The sequence below is a fragment of the Episyrphus balteatus genome, chromosome 4 (assembly GCF_945859705.1).
Source record: "Episyrphus balteatus chromosome 4, idEpiBalt1.1, whole genome shotgun sequence".
NCBI classification, from domain to species: domain Eukaryota; kingdom Metazoa; phylum Arthropoda; class Insecta; order Diptera; family Syrphidae; genus Episyrphus; species Episyrphus balteatus.
Genome location: NC_079137.1, coordinates 77,935,344 through 77,952,859, shown reverse-complemented (window position 1 = coordinate 77,952,859; position 17,516 = coordinate 77,935,344). Strand labels below are relative to the sequence as shown.

The following is a 17,516-nucleotide window of genomic DNA, read 5'->3' as shown; positions in this document are numbered from 1 at the left end:
TTTCTTAATTTGCTTCATCATAAATTGGTGCAGGCAAAAATCGTTTCCCAAAATTGTCAAAAGAGGCCCTAACTATGACTTATTCCTGAGAATGTTAACTGTTCGCTAAGAACAAAAGCCCAAATAGAAAAAAAAAATAGATTTGTTCACTGAACTATGAATTGCTTATCTATTTTGGATGAGATCATGACCAAAAATTGTTTTAATGGTCGTAAAGTTGCCGTCAACCCACATACAAAGAAAAGCTTTTTTTAATGTTGGTTCACCAGGGTGTATGAGTAATTAAAATTAAATTCGAATTGAAAATAGCTCGAATTGAAAAGATATTATTCCAAAATGTAGCATTAGGTATAAAGATTTATATTTTAAGTCATTATACGCCTGCCAGAAAGCCCTTCAAACAAAAAACCTTTTCAACCGTTGGTAACCTCATTCAATGAGAAATTAATTCATAGTATGTAATAGTCAAAATATCAACAAAGAAGAGTACTTTCTAACTTCTAATGTTACTTTTTAACATCTCACCCAAAAATCTTAAAAACCAACAAACAAACAAATAACCACATTGGCCATGGACCAAATTTTACATAAAAGAGAAAATCCACTTAAGAATAATATAACTGCATTCCACTTGAATTTTCTTCAATTTAATACTTTTTCTTAGACTTTTTGAAAGGTTTCTATATATTTTTTTTTTATTCATCTTCACTTAATGCTCATTAAAGAACAAATTTTTTTACTTAAGTTAGACAGACAGACATTGAAAGTCATCATCTCCATCTTTCTCCTAGAATCCATTTGCGAATCTATGCATGAAAGCAAGGTTACGACAACGACGAAGAGGAGATATAAAAAAAATGTTGCTTCTATTCTAAGGATAAAGAAAAAATATCCTCGTCTAGTCCTAATTGAAGAGGATACTATTAGTGTGCAGAGAGAGGAATTCTATGCGGGTGTTCACATGAGTGTCTCTGAATGGGTGGCGAATTCACTGCCTACCTTTAGAAGCAAGTCCTGGTTTCTCTTCATATCGCTTTACTGTATTGAATAGTGTTTCTACTGAAAAGAAGGAAAAAAACACGAACAAAAATAAGATCAAAGGCAGCCAAGATGGCGAATATTGCTACGATGGGTGCGGCAAAGGGCAGCAGTGTTCATAAAACCAAATGACTAAAAAAAAAAACCATCTCGTAAGTTTAAGTAAAAAAGTGTAGGTAAAGTATACCAGGATTTTTTTCAACAAAATATTCTTATACCAGCATCAACCAACAACATGTCCTGTCTCTATATTGCTCTCCTTTCGAAACTTGAAAGGGACACTCTCGAGTTTAAAAGGATGTCGGAGAAGTATTCATTAAAATGGCATCGAAGTCTAATTGCCACTCACATATTAAGGACAGCATGAATTGAAAAGAACGAACCATCATCATCAGCCAGGACCAAGAGTTGAAGGCACATAAAAGTGACAGGAAAATAATTTCAATAAAATGGAATCACAGTGCCAAATGATTTCAATATATTTTTAAGGTTAAGTAAATAAAAAGGGAGATAAATGTGGGTTGTTTTGTTTTTTGAAAAAGTGGTTTATAAAGTTAAAAAAAAATAAATTTCCTTTTTCAAATTCTCAAATTTGGTTTATTTTTTATTTTGGGAACCCAAAATCCTTTTCCAAATTTAATTTTTTAGTGCTTCGGATAATATTAAATAAATTTGGAACATATTTTTATTTAAACTTTAACCTCAACCTCCAAGGTAGTACTGGCAAGAGTGTTCTCCGGTGTAGCCTCTTTAACATAAGTAAGAATCTTAACCATGTAAATTCCACTCACAGCCACCATCGGAAGGCTTTTCTCATCAATTACCAGCTTTTTAATGTAATATTCACCTTCTGCAACTGGACACTTAAAGGGAATATTGGTATATTTTACCATATTTTCCATCCATAATCTAGCTAAAGTTTGACTCATAAAATCATCCATAAGTTTGCAAACGTCAAAATCATATGCAAAGAATTCTTTATATTCAGAATCTTGTTTACTTTTCATAAAGAAATCTAATCGGACGTGAATGTCCTTCTGAATGGGTGCCAATAAACGTGTTTTTAGATCAAGTGAATGACCATTTGAATCGGGTGTAATGCTAGCATCGCAAAATTCTAGAAATTTAGTATTAGGATTAACTGAAACTGATAGAAATTTAACTTCCTGAAGGAAATAAATGAAAAATTTCAATAAAGAAAGAGTAAATATTTATACATATGAGATAAACTTACTTTTTTGCATTCGATAGAACCTATCAATACAATTTGAATAAACAAAAACAGCTGCAGTATTGTAATCATTGTGTACTTCTTCTTTCTTCTATGTGGTGGCTTCTAATGAGAATTATACTTCAGCACAAACTAGAATAGTTGAACTTAAAGAATTGATGAACTTTGTGATGTTATGAGATCTTTTTTATATCAATGGGAATAGCTACTCATGTGTGAAAATGGCGTGCTTCATTTTTGAGTTTAAAAAAACGTTTAAAAATCATTAATGAATTTATGCTGATTTAAATGGAGATATACCTACAATTTGTAGTCTTTTATTTAATTTGTGAGATTGAAATCTTCATGCGCAAATATTTTCATATTTTACTAAATATAATGAAAGTCCAATTAGGTTTTGCGAATTCCAAAAAAAATACAAAGAATTTTCATTATACTTTTATTAATACCTACCTAAAAAATCTGCATTTTAGATTTTGACTGTAAAACCAAACAAAATTTCTATCTTCATGTTTTGAAAAGTCAGTCAATATTCAATTTGTTTTATTTTATTGTCAGTCATAGAAATATTTCATAATCTATAATTTATTAAGGTTTGCCTTATTAAAAACGGTCCCTACGGCGTATGCGCAACTTTTTTTTGCTTAGCAATGAAACACTTATTCGTTTTTTTTTCACCCCTGACAATATTATGAAACGAAGTGAACTGAGATGAAATATAACTAGTACGTAATCTAATAGCACTTTTGGGCAACAGCATCAGCTGTAAATATCAAGTTAAGTTTTTTTTTTTTTATTGCATTTAATCTGCAAATTTGAAGTAAAGATAAATGTTGAAAAAAAGTGTTTTCTTAACTTCAAACAAATTTAATGTGATTTTAATAATGTTTATTAAAAAGATGAAGTAAAAATAATTGAAGAATTTTTATCACTAATATGTATTTGTTCAAAAGTCGAAGAATTTTCTTTAAGGTTTTCGAAATTTAAAGAGTTATCGGAAATGTTTAAGTTTAATATGTACTCCTTCAATAAACATAACGTGTAAAGACTTGCTGTCTATTATAATAAAACTAGTATTTATATAAAAAATATAATAATAAGTGTGTTTTTTTTTTTATTTATATAGATTTTGTGCAAAAAAACGGCATCGAGGAGAAATCGGAGAAAATGAGGTTTGAAAAAAGCTCTCATAGACAAAAATAACACTGGTTAACAAAATTAAACTTTTTTTTTGTTGCCGGTGTGCTGAACTCGAATCCGTAGACAGAAAAAATTAATCAGCTCCCGTTTTTGAAATATTACCGTTAGAAAATGCAGTACTTCGGGCCTTGTTCTTTTATATAAGGTAAATTGTTTGAGCATATTTAGTAACATATTTTATAAGAACTATTTTCCATCTTTTTAAATCTGTTTAAATTTTTCCGATATCTTTTTTACTTGGAGAGATATTCTCAGTTGTTTGCATATTTCATGAATTTTATAAAGTCATTATCTCCTTTATGATATATGAAGCCAAAGCCACTTATTTCATTTTAAGATATCTCGGGCAATGACAAAGATATCGGAAAGAGTTTTTGAAAGAAGGAAAAAAGTTTTTATAGAACCCATTACTAAATAACTTCTAACAATTTTCCTTATATTAAAGAATAAGGTCCGAAGTAGTCAAAAAAAACTTTTTTTGCATTTTCTAACGGTAATTTCAAAAACGGGAGCTGATAAATTTTTTCTGACTTCGAATTCGAATTCAGCACAATGAAAACCTTCAGAAAAATATATTTTTGTTTTGTTTGTTAACCAGTGTAATCAAAAATTTGTTTGACATGGTTGCATTGAAATGTTAATATTTCGAGATATACGCAATGCAATTTTCAGATAAAAGTCTTAAATGGATCCTGATAAGATTGTTGAACATATATATCTAATATATATATAAAAATTTCATGTCGCAGTGTTTGTTACCAAACTCCTCCGAAACGGTTGAATTGATTTTTATGAAATTTTGTACACATATCGGGTAGGTCTGAGAATCAGCCAACATCTATTTTTCATACATATAAATGGTAAGGTTGGTCCACCATAAACTTTTTTTTATTTATTTCTGAGAAAACATTTTTTTTTTCTTAATTTTTGTATGATTCACTTTTAACCAATAGGTACATCCAACTTCAAATTAAAAGCATTCTAAGATCAACCAATGTCTTTTAATCGCGATTTTTTGTCGAAAAATAAAGTGCTTTATTATTGTGAACAATTTTTTTCTGTCGAAAAATATAAATATTTTATTATTGTGATGTCAAATAAATCAAATTTTGTGGAAAACGGTTTAGTAAATATTTATTAATTTGAAAGGTAAGCCAAATGCAATATTAAAAAACCCGCAAGCTTTATGGTAATTAGTTAATTTAATTGTTCATTTTTAAAGTTTTATTAGATTAACTGAATAATTTCAATTACGGACTACAAGAAACAAATATAAGTGTTTTATTATTATAAAAGTTAAGCCAAATGCAATATGCAAACGAATGCAATATTAAGTTACTTCATAAAAATAATTTGGTTGGACCACCCTAAGCATTTAGGGGTATGGAAAAAAAGCTGTTAAAATCTAGATGTTGGCCCATTCTCAGATTTCTGTTAATATTGGAAAATAAAAAATTGGAAATAAATACTTGAAAAGGTGGAACGAAGTCCGCCGGGTCAGCTAGTAAATAATATAAATAACTAAAGTTTTTTTTCGAAAAATTAGAAATAAAAATAAAAAAGTTTCCACGTTTGATTTTTAAGAAATCAAAAAAATATTTCAATATGGCTACTTTCAAACGCGTATAACACTAGAACGACGCAGCTAATGTTAGTGGTCATGGTCTTAAAATGTAGCTTAGAATATCAAAATAATTTTTTTATTTTGTTAAAAAAAAAATTTTGAATCAAACATGGATGCATTGGCCATACGAATGGTTTTGGTTTTGTGTGGCCATAAAACTACGGAGTAAATAAAAAAACATGAGCACGGCACATTTTTGACAGACAGCTGCCAAAGTGTATCTACAGTGGTGCCAAACATTTGGACGGATTTCAAAAATCCCGATGTCGTTTTTTTGCACAAAATCTATATATGTAGAAAACAAAAAAACACACACTAATAGTTTTATTTTTAACTCATTTTGAAAATTAGGGAGCACAATTATGTCAAAGTGGGCATTTTCTTGTAGGTATCTAAGTGCAAAAATTCAACCAACAAGCTATCAAGTATTCAAGATGATTGTACTGAATTTTTGTTTACTTTTTCAAAATATTGATTGTAAACTATTAAATATAAATTAAATATTAATTTAAACGGAGTCCGTTTAAATTGAACGGACTCCGTTAAAAATTTATTAGAAATCTTATTATTTTAAATAGATAGGATTTAAAAAAAAATGATCTTAATGCTTATTCTTATTTTTTCAGTGTATTTAAACATTTTCGATTTAATTTATTTAATCGATTTATATGTCAACTGAAAGACTTAACAGTGACCCCTATGAAAATAAATAAAATTCACATGACATCACTTAAAGTGTAACTTCTGCCTCCAAAGTAGCATTGACAAAGACATCTCTAGCCGGCTCCTTTTTAATATACATTTGAACCTTAACCATATAAAATCCATTCATGGCAACCATAGGAATGCTTTTTCTATCAACTTTCATCCTTTTAATGTAATAGTCACCCTTAAAAGAAAGTTAACAAAAATGTACTAATTAAAACAATAGAATCTCAATCACTTACCGCCATTATTGGACATTTAATTGGAAAATTACTAAATTTTTTCAAACTCTGTGCCCATAATCTTGCAACAGTTTGACTCATAAATCCTTCCATTAGTTTGCACAATTCAAAGTCATAAGTGAAGAATTTATTGTAATCAGCTTCTTTTTTACTTTTCGTAAAAAATTGCAATTCAACACTAAAGTCTTTTATTATATTGGTCGTTATGTGACCTTTAAAATCAAACATTAGACCTTTCGATCCAGGTGTAATGCCAGCCTCGCAAGAATCCAAATGTGAAGAATTGGGAATTACAGAAACTGTTAGAAATCTTACTTTCACTCGTTTCTAAAAGACAAAAATTGAATATTTCAAAATAAATCTTGAAAATAAAATTACTGTTTTCTTGCTCTTGATTGGCTCCATGGGCAGAATAAGAATAAGCAAAATAATCTGCAATTTTATTCTCATTGTTTTTTTTTTTTACACTATTGCGGTTAAATTATTTTATAAAAAACAATCTCCTAACACAAATGGTATGGTTGGTTAACTTGCGGCAGAAATATTTTACCATGCACATATGTCTAATTTATTTTGTGTTGTTATGATATGAAATCTCTAATAGCTGCTTGGTCATGGAATATGAGATGTTCCATTGTCAAACTAATTACTTAAAAACTCAACAACAACAAAAAAAAAAAACTAGGTATATTAAACGAGATAACTAATTTTTGGGTAATGGAAAAAGGTTTGTTAAATTTTATTGCTTTCTATTTTGCTTTGGATTTTATTAGATATGACAACCTATAGTAAATTTTTTATCATATGAAAGGTTATTTAAGCTTTAAATATTTTCTTCAATCATGTCTGTCCGACATCTGCAAAAAGAGCTAGAATTTTTTGAAGCCAATCAATTTTCATCCAAAAAAGCAAGAAAATCAATGCTTTTTTTCTTCCATCACCTTAAAGTCGATTATTTTATATGACAACCAATAATAAATTCTATATCATCTGAAAGCTTATTATTTAAGCTTTAATATAATGTTTCAATCATATTTGTACGACATCTAAAAAAAATGTTACAATTTTTTAAAGCCAACCATGTCGAAATTTCAAAATGAGATTACGGTAATACCTACACTGGTGGCTGGTCATCGGCAGGTGTTTTGAGGTATTTTCAAGTTTTTTTTTAATTTAAGATTAAGTCACTTGTAGAGCACGTAATTTTATGTGTAATATATCAAATGAACGGCAATATTATCACCATACGTACAAAATTTTAATAAAATTACTACCCATATGCAACCCAGTTAACGCTTTGTTTTTTATTGGCAAAAAAATATTGCCATTCAAATGTATTTTTAGAAGAAAATAAAAATTTAAATAATAAACACCAACTTTCAAACAATTTTTTCAATGATAGATAAAAAACAATCTGCCCACCTTTTAGCTTACACTATTCATCATCATTTTGACTAAAGGGTTTTTTCAACTTTTTTCGTTTTAAATCAATCTCCAAACAGCTTTTTTTAAACAGCAATTTCAAATGATTTGTTATCTTGGCTAAACAAATCCACAATTCATTTAATTGTTTTAAATGTAATTTGGTCAACAACAAATCATTGTATTTATATTCAATGTTATCGAAGATCTCATGAGCTAGACACGACATTATCAGTATAGTAAAGTAGGTTAGTTTATGTGACTAATGCAATTCTTACCACTCCGCATTTTTGGTGAATTAGTCTTGATTCTATTAAAAAGTAAAACTTAACACAGAAGAATAATGTTAGTAACATTCTGGGTGCTTTTGTTTAGTCAAGTCATATTTTTTAGATCTATCGAATGTAAGAAATCAGTAAGTTTTTCTAAAACGTTCGTTTTTGACCCTGACACTATTAATTTTTATCTATTTGTCTTTAGAGAGCATTGGAAGTTAAATTCTTATCAATTTCAACAATTCCAAATCCATTATTTTTGGAGTACTGTGATGTTGGTATTACTCCTGGATCACATGGTCGTTCATTTGATCTGAAGACAAATTTAGTGACCAATATAACAAAAGATCTTCACATTGGATTGGCTTTTTTTATGAGAAGTAAACAAGAAACTGAATACAAGCAATTTTTTTCTTATGATTTCGACATGTGCAGACTAATGGATGGATTTATGAGTCAAACTGTAGCTAGGTTATGGTCACAAAATTTAAAAAAGTTTAGTAATTTTCCAATTACTTGTCCAATTACACAGGTAATATTTATTATGTAATTTATTTATTTTAATTTTTGTTTTCAATTTTGATTTTATGTTAACAGGGTGAATTATACATCAGAAAAATGAAAATCGATAGAAAGAGCATTCCTATGCTTGCTGTAAATGGAATTTACATGGCGAAAGTTGTTTTGTACATTAAAAATATAACACCAAAAACTATTGTTGCTAATACTACATTAGAAGCGGAAGTTAATCTCTAAAAACTAATACGTTTATTAATTTTTTGTTATTTTGAATATTGAATATTATCCATTCAAAAGTGTATTTTAAACTGAATTCATCAAGTTTTCATTTCTTAAGTATTTAAGCCAATTCAAAACTTACAATAAGTAGAACTCAACTGTTGATGATTACAAGTATTTTTTTTTTTCTTTAAATTTGTCCTGAAAATTGTAAGAATACATTTTCTTGAACTAAAAATCTCTATATAAAAGACTGTAATGTGGAACAAATGGTCATACTTTTTTGTAAATACATTTATCCGAAAAATTTTTAATTCAATTGATTAAATGTCGAAAAGCCGAAAAACACAGTTTTTTACTAAAGTTTTCATTAATATAAAAAATTCAACTGTATTTTTCAAAAAAAAAAATAAGTCTTCTTGTAAAATAAAAAATAGCTATAGTTTAGACTCATTTTTAATCCTAAAATAGAAAATAATACGCATTATGTCCTAAGTTTTTAAAAATAAGAAGATTTTCCGCTTAAATTAAGTGGATTTCTTTTAAATGAGCATAACACGAAATTCATCATGGCGAAAAACCATGCAAAAATCCGCTTAACTTAGTACAGAATCCGCTTGTTTTTAGGTGGCCTTTTTTCTCTATGTACCTATATAAAACACTTTTATAAAAGTTGAAGCAATAAAAAAAGTCGTTGTTTGAATTGAAAATGAAATCAAATGTTTTATAAACAAGAATTTGCATTCATTCAACATAATGGACATAATTTCAATTTTTTTTTTTTTTCAACTCTTTGAAAAATGTTATAATGCAATAAATTTAAGATTTTTCAATTTCGTTTATGGATAAATTTACATGATAATAATATTTATTAAAAAAAAATAATCATTTCTTAAAAAAAAAAATGTTACACATACGCCATAGTGAACCTTTAATTTAATAATAATAATAATGTAATAGAAACATTGCCTTGTTTTACAACAATGGTCAGGTAAGCAGTTATCTTCTCCCGAGAAAATTGTACTAGAAGGTAATGCCAAAATTAAATTTCAGTTAGAACCTTAACCAAAGTATAGCTTTTTCTGAAAGATCCAAATCGATAAAATTAAACAAACCGTTTAACATAACCAAACAACTAGTAATCTATAAGTTGTTATCTATACACTGAAGTTTTTTAAAGCTATTTTATTATTTTAAAAAGTAATAAGCATGACAATGGTGCACGCAATGTTTTGTAGCCATTAAAGATCTAAACAAATAAATCAGATATGAGCTTCAATTGGCAGAACCACGCATTGAACAACAAAACTATTAGTTTTCAATTGATTTTTCATAAAATTCTGTTCTAATTATAAACCGCATTTCTTACAAGAACAATATGCGTATAATTATGCAAGTGGTTTTAATTATTCTTATCGTTTCGATGGGATCAGTTAAATGCAAGAAATCGGTAATATTATTTTAATCTAATTAAAAATCTCTGCTTTAAAGTTTTTTATTTTAAATTTAGAAACAAGTGCAAGTAAAATTTATCACAATTTCGGTTATTCCTAATCCTAAATATGTGGATTCTTGTGAAGCTGGTATTACACCTGGATCGAATGGTCTAACTGGTGACTTAAAAGCCCACTTAGCAACTGATATAACAAAAGATCTTAGCGTTGAATTGCGATTTTTTATGAAAAACAAACAAGAAACTGAATACAAGAAATTTTTCACTTATGATTTTGAACTGTGCAAACTTATGGAAGGATTTATGAGTCAAACTGTTGCAAGATTATGGGCGCAAAGTTTGAAAAAATTTAGTAATTTCCCAATTACATGTCCAATTATGCAAGTAAGTACACAAGTCCAAATATGATAAAAATAAGATTTGTTTCTTCTATTTCTATTTAGGGTGACTATTACATCAAAAAAATGAAAATTGATAGAAAAAGTATACCAATGGTTGCCATTAATGGAATTTATATGGTAAAAGTTTTTATGTATATAAAAAAGGAGCTAGTAAGAGATGCCGTTGCAAATGCTACTTTGGAAGCAGAGGTGACACTTTGAGGGGTTAATTGTGATTTTGATTGAATATTATTTTGTGTTGATTTTTAATAAAATAAAGATATCAAAGCAATTTATTATTTAATGAAGTTTTGTTTTGGTTTTCTACTCCAAATCCAAATCTAAATCCAAATCCAAATGATAGTGCAATACAAATGCAAATGCAAATGCAAATGCAAATGCAAATGCAAATGCAAATGCAAATGCAAATGCAAATGCAAATGCAAATGCAAATGCAAATGCAAATGCAAATGCAAATGCAAATGCAAATGCAAATGCAAATGCAAATGCAAATGCAAATGCAAATGCAAATGCAAATGCAAATGCAAATGCAAATGCAAATGCAAATGCAAATGCAAATGCAAATGCAAATGCAAATGTAAATGCAAATGCAAATGCAAATGCAAATGCAAATGCAAATGCAAATGCAAATGCAAATGCAAATGCAAATACAAATGCAAATGCATATGCAAAATGCAAATGCAAATGCTAAATGCTAAATGCTAAATGCTAAATGCTAAATGCTAAATGCTAAATGCTAAATGCTAAATGCAAAATGCAAAATGCAAAATGCAAAATGCAATATGTAAACGCGAATGAAAATTTAATGCAAATGCGTTCAAAAGCAAATGCAAATATAAATATAGATAAACATGCAAGACATTTAATAGAATTGACATTTTGAAATATTTCTTCCATATTTTCGCAACATTTTGTTGCTTTTCGTTCATTTGAAGGAAAAACAAGTTCCTGAAATTTTTATACAATCAATTTTTCGTTTGCGAAACTGAATTTATAGTTTTACAACTATATAAAACAGGTTAATGGATAGTAAAGTATAATGTTTTAGAATGGTTTCTCGCAACTCGAATCTTAAAAAAAATGGGTTCAAAGTCTGGATAAGACACAATGATAGACCAAATACAAATTATAACTTAAATCGCATTTAACCATGAGTCATTCTTCAATATTATGTCTTTTGTTTTATTTATAACAAATCCCATAAATTCTGTATTTCAATGACAAATAAACGTGCTGCTTTCAAAACAATAACAAACTTTTTGTGTTGAATTGTGCTCTTATTACCTACGTTGTTTTCCAATCAACCCGGAAGCAAACAATTAATGGCTTTTAAAATTCATCGGAGTTACCCAAAACATCAATATAATCAACACAAATAAAAACAAGACCAAATTCCAAAAAAAAAAGAACAAAGTTTTGGCTCAAAATATTTACCATATATGGATTTGAACATTGTATAGAACTTTTTGATGTCCATTAAATGGCACTAAATATAATCGAAATCGAAAAAAAAAAAAAATTCGAAGTTCGAAAGAGATTTATGACAATTCTATTAAAAACCCAAAGATTTCAAAGAATACAAAAATATATACGCAAAAATTCGTAGATCCGCCTAAAGTCAAGTTTTGAATCTAAAACAGTTCCCCAAACCGGGATATCATATTCATTTATTTTTTTCTAACTCTTCTTCTTGGTCATCGCTGTCACCTCTCGTAGTGTCGCCTTTCGGGCCACAAAATTTCAGCCATATTGATATAAATTATTCAAATCTTTACCGAACCGATTTTGGCTATTTCAATACGTAAAATACGGATTGGTTTTGCCCGAAACACACCCTAATTGGGAATGCAAAGCGTAGCCACATTTATGAATCAATTAATCCCTAATCATAGCCACACGCAAATAAATAATCTCAACGGGTCAATTAATCATGGAGTAGTGTTGTAGTGTTTCTGTTTGTTTGTTGGTGTACAGGGTGGATTGGTTAATTGATTTTGGCCGTTTTCGAAGAGTTATTGCTGTTTGACTGCTTAATCACCCTGTGGCATGGGAGCATTTTTATTAATTTTATTATTAGGGGCGTTGTTGTCATGCATTGTAAATCTAGTTATTAGTTATGAATTGACAAGTAGTAAAGAGAAGAAAAAAATCATAACTGTTCGTAGAAAAAAGCCCTACCCATCTTTAATTTTTCTATCTCTGCTGAATATAATGTGTTTGAACCTTCAAGTTTATCAACCAAACAGTGCTAAAAGTCAATGGACTTTGGCAAAAACTAATAAATGCCATTATCGTATGCGCCAAATGAATTACGATTTTTGACACACCACGTTTGACATTTAATTTTCTACATCCTCTTTTGTCTGTCAATGATGTCGTTCTGTTCGATTTGGTTCAACCATATGCATGCATGGCTGGTGTCTCTGTTTGGTGTGATGGTGCCTCTTTTTGATTGCATGGTGATGATGATGATGGCACTGCAAAACCCCTTCTTTGATGTCCATTTTCTATCGTTTGAACAGATATCGTATCTGGGTAATTATCATTCGAATGGCAGCATGGTGCTAAACACATTTTTTCGATTGTTCTTTTGGCACTAGACAAGCACCAGTTGGGAATACCCAAATTCCCCAGAACAAGCAGAAGAGAAAAAAATATATGTATTTTAGCACACATGGAGGAAGATTAGTCGTTGAGATTGGCATGGTCATGGAATTTCAATCCTTGATTTTGGGGATTTTGTTAATTTTTTGTACTTTTTATTTGTCTCTCTCTTCTGGTTTTAATATAAGGTTTATAGTCGTGGTCATCGTTGTCGTCATTTGGTTTTTTATTTGGAAATAATATTTGAATTTTTGCAAAAAACATACAAGGACATACGAAGAGTGATTGTGAGTAGACAGGGCAGCTCAAATGTCAATAATTCCATCAAAATTGACATTTTGTTATTGTGTTGGACTTTGGATTAGGAATTTGACAGATAACGATATGTGTGAAGAGTGTAAGATATGAGTCGCTGTCAAAAAAAGAAATATAAAAACAAAAATGTAGCCTTGACTTTGGAATTGCAATTTTGGAATACCACTGATCGACGATTATTTTATGCGAAGTTTAAAAACTTTATCTTGGAGAGTGTTGGATTAGTAACGTCCATTTTGAATTTAGTGACATTTTGTCAGTGTTTTTTTTTTTTTTGTAGAGATTCTTGTCTGACAGCTGTTGTCAAGTGTCAACTAAGTACACAGCAAAAGTACAGATCGACTTTTACAGAAGAAATCTTTCCGCCAAACTTTAAAGCAATTCAACAATTGCTCTTTACAAACAAAAAACCATTTTCTACATTTTTAATGCGTTGAAAATTACAGTTAAACTTTTGTCCGACTTTTTTCTAGCTCTAAGCTAAAATTATGAGATATGAACAGTACCTATTTATATAATCTATGCATTTTTTTTCATATTGAAAGTGTGCAATGCATCACAATTCATTGATTCGAAGATAATTTCGAAAAAGTTATCAATAATAATTTCAAATTTTAAAAAAACATTTTTAAAATTATTGAAGTTTCGTTTCAGCAAATAGCTCTTAATGGTTTATATATCATATTTTTACATATTCTTAGAATTGTGATATTGTTGTAATGCTCGAATGGACCAGCATATCGAAAATTTCGAACTGAATTTCGAAGGAAATACTCAAATTTAAAATTTCGGTAGATGATTTCGGATTAGCAATCTTTAAATTTAATAAATTTTCACAATGTAACTGACAAATGTAAAGAAACTAATGGCGTTTTCGATTGGCAGTCCGGAAGCGTCCGGAATCATTCTGAAAAAATTTTATTCACACAAAACTGTCAGTTTTGTACAAATAAAACGCTTTCAGAATGATTCCGGACGCTTCCGGACTGCCAATCGAAAACGATATAAGTTCGAAATTTTCGAAATGGTTTCGATTACATCAGTCAAACTATTTGTCATATGTCAAAAAATAGCCTTCTTAATAAACCTGATATACTATACAGTAAGTTATCTATTTTATTAAAAATCAGGGATTCGACTTGACATAGTTCTTAGAATTTTGTCTTCAAAAATTCCCAAGAGTGTGTCATACAGGAGCTAAGTCATAAATTATGTCAAAATTATCATCTACACGCGATATTCGAACATGCAACCGAAACAAATTCTTGACCAATAAAAATTGACAATCTGAACCAAATTATCCTGTTATGGAGATTTTTTTTTCAAAAATTGTTTTAGTAGGACAACTCTTTGATAGTATTCTCGTTGTTTTGCTCTGTTTTCATATTGAATTGCAAATGCAGACATGATGATCATCCACTAAATCATGATCAAAATATTCAATCAATTCGATCGCCACTCACCACTCCACTTACTCATTTCCCATTCCGAGTGTGTGGAGGTCACTTATTTATTTTTTTTTTAGGTTTATATCTCTATCTGCGTTGCTGATGGAATCGAGGTCTTATATTATGTTTTTCACCCTAAAATGTGATATAAATTTTTAACAACCCTGAACACGTACTTACTAGTCGCGTAAAACAAATAAACGAACAAACCTAAAACGCGCATATTAACTAAACATCTAGATCAGTGAATTCTGGTTCTATGTTTTTTGTTTACTTAAAAAGGGCTTAAAGTGTTTTTTTTTTACTACCTGTATTGAATTTCCCAAATTGCGGAACTAATTTAATGTTTAAGAATATTTATAATCCTATAACGCTTCTTACATAATTCAGCAGACTCAGCTCGTTTATCCGATTATAATCCATCAAACTGAGCTTAAAACATTATTGGGTGTCATTGTCGGCGCATTTGCATGCGATCATGTGTGCGCGCAATCGATCTTAATACGAATTGCGCGCTTTATTGTTGTTTTATTAGGTGCTTGTGGATTGAAATGAATATTCAATCCGCTCGCAAAGTGTCGCACATATCGATATTTTGAAGGTAATTCTTGTGCGAATTAAATATAAATGTCCGCTTCTCTTTCTTTCTGAACTGATTAAAACGAAATAATATTATGTAGGTACGAATTTAATACCAATTGTAGCATTTTGTTGGAAAAAGTGATTGACAGGAACGTGTTGAAGAGTTAATTAACATTAAAACAAGGCCATCATGATGAGACGTTTTTACTATAGGCTACAAGGTTTGCAAATCAATTATTTGATGTGTTTACACGTGAGTCGTTTTTATTTCTTGTGGTTTTTGCTATAATTCAGTTTTGAGATGTCTGCATTCGATTGTTGTCATTGCGACATTATGGGTGACAGGAGTAAATTGCATTCGAACTGGAAATTCGCTTGCAATAAAAACAAATCGATGTTATTTTATTGCGAACTGTCAATTTGAATGGTGAGAAAATGAAGCTACGTTGAAGTACAAACTTGACATTTGAATTGTTTGTAGATCACGTTAATGCTTTACTTTGACTTTTGTTTGACAACTACTGTCAGTTGAATAGTGAATTTTATTTGATTTGCCTGAGTGTTGTATTTTGATGCTAGGACTCCCAAATAATATTTTTGTTTCTACATATAAGACTTTACAAATGGTAAGGCAGTTCCTATAAAGCTTTATAGAAGCAAAATTACTAGTTTGGTTGTCTTGTTTAAAAATTGAGTACACTTCTTAACTTCGAACAAAATTTTTTTTGCTCATGTCAATCTTCTTTTCTAAAGATGATTCAAAGTCAAACAAAACTATAATGTGAATAAACAATTAGAATACAATGGTCACAGACAGTTCACAGAAAATATATAAATTCTCGGTTATCTTGATACAAATTTTACTCAAGCTACATTTTTAATGTTCCTAAAATTTACTATACTACTAAAGATTTTCGATAAGAAGCTGTCTTTCAATATAGAATGACAATGACATTGAAAGATATCAAAATACAAATTTGCAAACGGTCTTGATAATTAGCTCGATGTGAATGAACTTTTTTTGCGCCGAAAAATGGTTCTATTAAGATTAGAACAGTAATCACATCAAAATAATGATTACAAATTCCAAACGTCACTTTTGAATTCGAACTCAATTCGAAGTACTATGACAGCTATCAAACAGAGATCATCTCCAATCAAGAACAAGAACATTTACCAAGTTTATTCAAAAATAAATACTATTAAATACTATTTTGCTGTTAAATAAAATTTTATGATGCACTTTTATTTGAGGTCAGTGAGTTTTAAGTAGGTAAACAAAAACACATTCCTCAAATTTTTAAGGTTTGAATAACTGACATTTAGAACGTAATAGATTATTATCTTATTAAATTAAACTCTGTTTTAAGTATCAATAAAGTTGTTTTGAACAAAAAAGTTTCCTACACTATATAAACGAAATATAATTTTAATTTATTCATTTTAACACTTGATAACATCCCTGGTAGATTATGGCGCCTCTTAAAACAAAACATCGACTTCTTGGCTCTGAACTCTTCTATCACCACGCACTAAAGTGTGCACCTGCTGTCAATAGTTCAGTTCTCATTTAAATGCAAATCAATATTGTATGTTATCGAGTTTTATCTCGTACTCGATCAGCGTTCAATAGAATTTTTAAATTATCACCATAAGTCTCTAATTCAAATGAACGAGCTTAGAAATTTAATTAAAATAAAAGAAATAGTGTAGCTAAATGTCTTAAAAAGCGTGATGAGATTGGTTAAATTCTACTTCCCTTAAAACATCACATTTGATTTATTTTTTTGGTAATCATAAAACGTAGTTTTAATTTTAGTTGACGTTTGAGTTCGAATTGCTTCGTGACTTCAAGCATGGTTAACTAAGTTGTCACTTATTAGACTAAAGAAAAAGTTCTTTGGTTGCTACACTACTTAAAGATGTTTTTTGGTATGGCGAATGATACACGAGTACAAATCTAGTACAAAAACTTCACATTTCTATCTAAATGAGCAGAAGATCATGTGTTGATTAAAGTACTAGATCTACTGACCATGAGTATAGTCGGTTTGAAAATAATAGCCTGTTTTCACTAGATCCCAAATGAGATAATTTCGCAAAAAAGGTAAGTTCGAATTTCAAGTACAGGTAAAAAGGACAATTTTTAGACTGAAAAAAAAATTTTGATTTTTAAAAGTTTGGTAATTTGAAAAAAGTTTTTTGTTATAATTTTTGAACAACCTAGGGTGGGCTGAC

General features: G+C 29.3%; 3 protein-coding genes across 3 annotated transcripts; 1 reads left to right on the top strand and 2 right to left on the bottom strand.

Moving 5' to 3' along the window:
- Positions 1-1,727: 1,727 nt before the first annotated feature.
- Positions 1,728-2,341, bottom strand: LOC129919380 (uncharacterized). The gene is made up of 2 exons (XM_056000240.1): positions 2,273-2,341; positions 1,728-2,204 (listed from the first exon to the last, which is right to left on the bottom strand). The coding sequence occupies exons 1-2, from the start codon at positions 2,339-2,341 to the stop codon at positions 1,728-1,730; spliced, it is 546 nt and encodes a 181-aa protein (XP_055856215.1).
- Positions 2,342-5,823: 3,482 nt separating this feature from the next.
- On the bottom strand, positions 5,824-6,490 carry LOC129919379 (uncharacterized). The gene is made up of 3 exons (XM_056000239.1): positions 6,419-6,490; positions 6,041-6,367; positions 5,824-5,982 (listed from the first exon to the last, which is right to left on the bottom strand). The coding sequence occupies exons 1-3, from the start codon at positions 6,488-6,490 to the stop codon at positions 5,824-5,826; spliced, it is 558 nt and encodes a 185-aa protein (XP_055856214.1).
- Positions 6,491-9,853: 3,363 nt separating this feature from the next.
- On the top strand, positions 9,854-10,530 carry LOC129919378 (uncharacterized). Its single transcript, XM_056000237.1, has 3 exons — positions 9,854-9,925; positions 9,986-10,312; positions 10,372-10,530. Exons 1-3 carry the CDS (start codon positions 9,854-9,856, stop codon positions 10,528-10,530), a joined length of 558 nt encoding a protein of 185 aa, XP_055856212.1.
- The last annotated feature ends 6,986 nt before the right edge of the window (positions 10,531-17,516 follow it).